At 36.7% G+C, this 6778-nt stretch overlaps 1 protein-coding gene across 3 annotated transcripts in view; it reads right to left on the reverse strand.

The window, feature by feature from the left end:
* LOC130552198 (anoctamin-1) overlaps positions 1 to 6778 on the reverse strand; it is a 148876-nt gene that overhangs the window by 47895 nt on the left and 94203 nt on the right. For 2 of the 3 annotated variants that reach the window (XM_057330386.1, XM_057330388.1), the window contains 5 exons: positions 4781 to 4845; positions 4569 to 4703; positions 2949 to 3109; positions 480 to 562; positions 364 to 375 (listed from right to left, as the gene is read on the reverse strand). In XM_057330386.1, coding sequence (XP_057186369.1) covers positions 364 to 375; positions 480 to 562; positions 2949 to 3109; positions 4569 to 4703; positions 4781 to 4845 — 456 coding nt within the window. The remainder of the gene's footprint in view (positions 1 to 363; positions 376 to 479; positions 563 to 2948; positions 3110 to 4568; positions 4704 to 4780; positions 4846 to 6778) is intronic. The other variant, XM_057330387.1, reaches the window with a different exon arrangement.

The raw sequence follows: 6778 nt of genomic DNA on the forward strand, positions 1-6778 counted from the left end.
GTGTGTGTGTTGTGTGTGTGTGCGTGCGCATCCGTGTGTGTGTGTGTGTCTCTATGTCTATGTGTGTTAGTACGTGTGCATATTGTGTGTGTGGAGTGTTTTGTATGTGGGTATGTCTGTCTTCTGTGTTTTCAACCTTTTCTTGTTTTTGCAGGTACAACTTTAATTATTTTACTTATAGTCAATATGTCTCATGTACAGCTGCTTTGTAACAATGAAAATTGTAAAAGCGCTATATAAATAAAGTTGAGTTGAGTTGAGAAGTGTGGAGGAAGAAAGGTGTTGTAAAAGAGACGGCTGTGAATGCTGGAAACAGAGTGAGAGAGGAGAGCGGATTAAAAGAGTTTCGAGTGTGTTCCAAACCTTCAGTGCTTCCTATAAACACCAGGGGGAAGAAGAGGACGACAACATTACATGACACACCAGTGAAACGACCTTCAATACAAACATCAGCTTTAATGCATTATATGTGTTCAGACCTCCTCCTCCTCGAAGCCTGTGAGATCCCACTCATAGTTGAGCCGCATCTGCCGTCTCTTCCAGTGCTCCATGAAGAACGCGGCTGAAACACAACACAAAAGAAGACAGAGAGTTCATCGTCTCCTGAGATCAAAGCCCAATGGTGAAGCTATGAGATGGAGTCCCTATATGACAAAACACAAAAGAAGATGTTTCGAAGAACCTGCATAACCAAACAACATTGACTTCCATGCACTGTATGAACACAAAACCACTGAGACATTTCTCAAAATATCTTCTTTTGTGCCCATAGGTTTACAACCCCACGAGGAAGAATAAATGATGACAGAAGTTTTATTTTGGGCTGAACTTGGACAGTGCTGTATGAGATATCTTCATCTTCATGTTGAAAAGGAAATGAAATCTCATTACAGTTCTGATCCACACCTGAGAAACTATTAGAAGACAAGCTGCTAAATGTAGCAGAATCTGATGCATTATTCATATTTTCATTAAAGAGATGATTCACGTGTACCTGTTGAAAGCACTTTCATTGGTCTTTTTGTGAAGCGAGAGAATATAACCTAGTGTAAAGGTTTTAATATTATACATTTACACAGCAGATTAAATGGAGGAGATTGTGACGTGTTTGTAATGAAAGTGACACACTCACAGCTTGAAAGGACTAGTTCACCCATATAGTCATTATTTACTTGTTCAATTTCTTTCTTTTTGTAAAAGAACATCTTCTTAGAAAAATGTTCTGGGTGATGTCCTCAGAATGGCAGCGTATAGTGCTACCAGTATAATCTCAGAATAGTCCAGTTGTTCTCAGGGCATACGATGGGATTTGATGAAGAAAAATGAATATAAGTCTTGACCTGGGCCTTTTTGCAAGCAAAATATAGATCAAATTTATATTTATAACTCAATGCACAGAAATGACAATGCAACGAAAATATGAATGAAAATATTCAAGAGGACGCACTCATCACTGGATAGATAAGATTATTTCAACATGAACTCTTCAGGGATAGAATAGAATTGTCATCGTATATATTGCATACAAGGAAATGGGAGTAATGCTGCTGACTGGTGTTAGACAGACAATAAATAGACGAATAATAATAATAACAATAAATAGAGAATTTACAATATGTACACACGTTTTCATTTAAAATGGGATAAGTAGTGATAATTAAGTGATATTATTGCACATTTACTGCAAGTAGAGTGCACCATATTAAGTCAATATTGAGTAAATCCGTACTGCACATTGATATGATGTTTTGTGGATTTTGAATCCTGATACTAAATGTTTAACATGTTTTGAAGGTGATGTTGCACATTGACAGAATGCATTGAAGAGAAGCATAGGTCAAGACTTTCATCAAATAATCAATTATTTTTAATATTTTTTTATTCAGAACACTTTTTTTTATAAAAAAGAACTGAAGAGGTCACAATCTGCTACCATTGTTAAGAGAACCCCCCCCCAAACAATGTCATAGTCTGTTTTGGTGTGAGGAACAGAGTAAGGTGGCTTTCACACTCGAGCCCTCTTTAAAAGAACCGAACTCCACCAAACCAAGAGGTGGACTAAATGAAAAAGGACCGGGTTGTTTTTCCGTTCACACTGTCTCTGTCCCTTGGGTCCTTTGTTGGTCCACCTAAGCAGTAAGAGGACTCAGACCTCTTTATGTAACCCTGAAAAGGACCATGTGTGAAAACACCCTAAATATTGACTAAATATTTATTTTTGGGTGAATTCATAAACATCCAGCTTTGTGTTGTTCTTGTGTTCCGCATTGTTGTTTTTAGTCTATTCTTGCTGTGTAGATGTAAGCCTGCGAGACGCTCAAACTCGAGACAAACAACAGACCTAGAAAACATTGTCTATATTGTAACACTTAAATCGAAATGAAAAACTTTCTTGACTATGGTCATAAACTGTCATCATGCAACTTGAATAGTCATTTCTTAGTATTGATTTTTGATTTCGGCTAAATCCTTTAAGAAACAACAAAAAACTTCCTTGTTTCTGCCACACTTGACAGGAACATGCTAACTGTTGCTTATATAAATCTCGTTAGCACTTCTTCTTCTATTGTGACCTGTACCGGTTACCTCTAAAAATCTTCTAAATCAGTGTGAGCGTTGAGAATCCAGTGTGTATCTTTACACCCCAATGGCAATATGAAGGAAAATAAACTCAAGCGTGTGCTGTAGAAACGTAGATATAAATCTCAATAAAACATTGTATTTATATCTTTAAACGTCTAAAGGTCTGTCTGGGGTCTGTAAATCTGCTGTGTGAACTTCTGCCCTCAAACAATGACTTCCCGTCCAAAATCCCTGTGGAGATGACACTGAACAGAGGAAGATGACAGAAACGTGTTTAAATCTGCCTACAGTCACAGAGCCAGCACGCAGCACTGAGAGATACGGCGTTTCTAGAAGAGAAATGAAGAGAGACGCTGTGATCTCACCCCACAGAGCCATGAAGATAGAGAAGAAGACAGTGGCGGGGTTATCAAACAGATGACTGGCCCGAGCCGTCCCACACGCAGTGCTCAGGTTCCAGTAACTGCACACTCGGTCACACAGCGGACACATGGTGATGTTCCTCCGCGGGTCACAGATTTCCATGCTGACAACAGAGAAAGAGAGATTTCACATGACTACAACACTACATTTACACCAATTAAGGCAGAAACCATGTGCTCTTTAGAAAGAGGGAGAGAGAGAGCTCCATCGTTCATGTATTTTCATTTCCACCACATGTCGTTCAGCTGTGTAATTAACATTTACTAGAAAACAATAAAAGCACACAGATCAGGCACTAATAGGTCCACAACCTCATGTAAAACAACACAGGTCATGTCACGTTTATTACTGACGTTCCAGAACAACATTGTCTGATATCACCTTCTTTTACTTGACTCTTTGTTGTTTCGTAAAAACTCTCAAAAAAGTCAACCTTTCTTCACATATCTTGATTTAAGCAGAAGAAAATCAGCTTTTATTGTTTCTGCTCCAAAGTACAAGTGCCGTAGTGTAAAAAGTGTGGAAAGCATTTGGAAAGGTCATTTTCAGACTGTGTCATAATATCCTGACAGTGAGAAACTCCAGAGGGATTTTCAGACAGATGTTTTGCTTTTAGATGTTCTTTCTCAGAGTATTCACTTCCTCTGTCACACATCCAGAGCTCATACTTTACTGGCCTGCATTATTTTTAGCCAAAAATGCGATGAAGGTTGAAGAAGTGTTATGCAACTGTGTTTAACTTAGACATCAGTTAGTGATCGTCTTTTAAAATAGACTCTCTCAAAGATGTTTGGGGGGAAAGCAATCATTCATGGAAATGGCAGTGTATTTATTGACTAAATAACTCCGTTAAAATGATTCGTTTTGGGATGCTCAACATCTGAATGGATAATCTGTTATTCTTTAACTCTACTACTCTACTACTATTTATACTTAACAACACATTTGACACCAATTTAGTCTATATCAAAATAAAGCGAATTGTTTTGTTACTAAAATCTTCTTTTCTATTCTAGTGTAAAAGCTACATGGGGTCCGTTACAGTATGTCACAATCAGTGTTGGGTAAGTTACTCTGAAAAAGTAATTAATTACTAGTTACTAATTACATATTCAATAGTGTAATTAGATTACTGTACAAATTACTCTCTCCAAAAAGTATTTAGTTACTTATTACTAATTACTTTCTATATCCTACATTAATTGATTTAAGGATAGACATGAAACGGCTTATTTAATTTATTCAAATACATAATATTAAACTACATAAAGTAGTATTATTAACTGACCAAAGTATTACAAATGTGAGAATTATACATTAAAGCAAGGATTTTAAAGTTAGACTTTGAATATTGATGTCAATTCCACTATTGCACACACATATTACACAAAGTATTTAGTTTAATTACATCAGAAGTAACTGTAATTAAATTACTGAAAAATAAGAGTAAACCCTTACTTTACTTTTTCAAGGAAAAAGTAATTAAATTACAGTAACTAATTACTTAGTAACTAGTTACACCCAACACTGGTCACAATGTGTCGCCCATTGAATCCACTGACCTTGGAATGTCGTCATCAACAGTAACACATCCATAGAGGAAAACAAAGACGCCCACTAAAGAAGCAGGGATCAGCATCTGCGTGTAGATGCCAAGCCAAGCAAAGTATAGACCAATCTTCTCTCCAAAATACTTCCTGTAAGAAAACTACGGATGTCAACCACGATCCTATGACATTGGAGATTAAAAGAACAAGCGTGATGAGTCATTTACCTAATCAAACCAATGGGCTGGTACTTATAGAACACACTGTAACTGGCCCACTCTTCATACAGCAACTGAAATAAAGTAAACAGTATGAGAGGGTTACTTCAAAAGTGTATTCTGTTAAAGTTACAACAAACTACTACTACAACAACAGCAGTTGTGAAAGTTTTGTAAATAATATTGAGACTTTGGAAGAAAGACACGTGTCATGATCTGTTCAGTGTTTTTTATCTTCATGTTTCCTGTTTGATTTTGAAGTCCTTTGTAGTTATTTTTGATCATTGGTTCTGTGTTAATCGTTGCCCCAGGTGTTTCTTGTTATCTCATTCTCCCAGTGTCTTTAAGCCCTTCTGTTTCATTTGTTTGTTGTCAGTTGTTGTTGCATGTCGTCTCTGGTCTCCTGTTTTGGATTACCTTGTTTTGTTTTCATTAAATCTTTAAACTGCACGTGGATCGGTTTCTTGCCTGGCTTCTCCTCCCATTGTTACAACCTTATTGTGTGCCTCTTATTATTGACCTCCATGAAGTGGACCACAAAGGTTTCTGTAACTGAAATCTAATCATGTGTACAGTCTATTTTACCGGAGCTCTCTTGGGTAGTCCCTCAAGGATCTGTGTTAGGGCTGGTGTTATTTCCTATAAAAATAATTTTAGTATTCAAAACACATGTTTTTATTGTTATTTATTTGTGCTCCCACAAAGCCAGCCTTTGATGTCGTTCAATGAATGTCTTTGTAGCGAGGAAGGCGGGACGAGAGCCGTGGGGCAGGAAGGCGGGGCCGGTGGCGTGAGTGATAATGAGTATCAGCTGTACGCGCACCGGTCCCGCATGCCTCACGGGGAGCTAGGGAGCATAAGAGGACGAGCGACGGGACTGCCGATGAGAGAGGACCGGGCCCGGAAGTTAAGTTTGTTTATGTTCGTGTGGCCGGCAGTCGACCGTGAGGTGGCTGTACATGACGTAACTTTACATGAATTAAATGAAACAGCTATGAATTCATTCATGTTGGGAATAAAAGAGCTGAATTTAATTACCTTTGTTGTCTATGCTCATCATTCATATTGCTGTTCACTCACCGGGTTGATGCTCAGGAAGTTTTAGCATAGCCTCCTCTAGCATGTAGCTAACTTGTTTAAAACACCCTAAATTATACTTTCATCGACTATATAACCATTATTTCACTAATAAACATTTAAATAAATACAGCCCTGTGGAATTAATTATTTACAGTACTATCTCCACAAGCGATCGCAGTTTGAATGTAGCGTTGGTAATTGCATATATAAACAGTACTTTGTCCGCAGGTATTTAATAAGACTGACAAAAATATTATTAACGTAACATACCAGTTGAGATAAGCGATGATCAGTGTTGTGCAAGTTACTTCCAAACTGTAATACATTACAGATTACTTGTTACTGTTATTTAAAAGTAATCATTTACCTTACAATATTACTGTCTCAGAATTGTAATACGTTACATGACTCCTGTATTACTTTTGAGTTACTTTCACCAAAATAACTACAGAAGTAGAACTTAACATTCTAAAATAAGTCTTTGAATTTTTGTATTTTCAAAATACAAAATACTTTTTGCCAATCAACCTCTTTAGACTGCTGATTTCTTGAATTAACAAGGCTATACACAAATAAATATAAAAAATACTAGATTAAATGCTTTTAAATACAAAATACTATTACAAAATAATAGTATTTTGTATTTCAAATGGATGTATTTGAAACACTGCCCATCCATGCAGTCTAATAAGGAGGTTGATTGGCAAAAAGTATTTCAGTTTAAAATACAAAAATACTAAGATTAAACACATTTAAATACAAAATACAATTAATTTTTTTCAAAGGTATTTAAATACAAAATAGTCCCATCCCATCACTGAACTAGATTATATAGAATTCTAGCTAGTCATCATGTAAACATTAGCTTACCTTGTCATTGCTGCTGGTCACAGGGATCTTGCTAACTAGCTTCCTGAAAGCAGCCCA

Source organism: Triplophysa rosa, linkage group LG3, assembly GCF_024868665.1.
Source record: "Triplophysa rosa linkage group LG3, Trosa_1v2, whole genome shotgun sequence".
In the NCBI taxonomy this organism is placed as follows: domain Eukaryota; kingdom Metazoa; phylum Chordata; class Actinopteri; order Cypriniformes; family Nemacheilidae; genus Triplophysa; species Triplophysa rosa.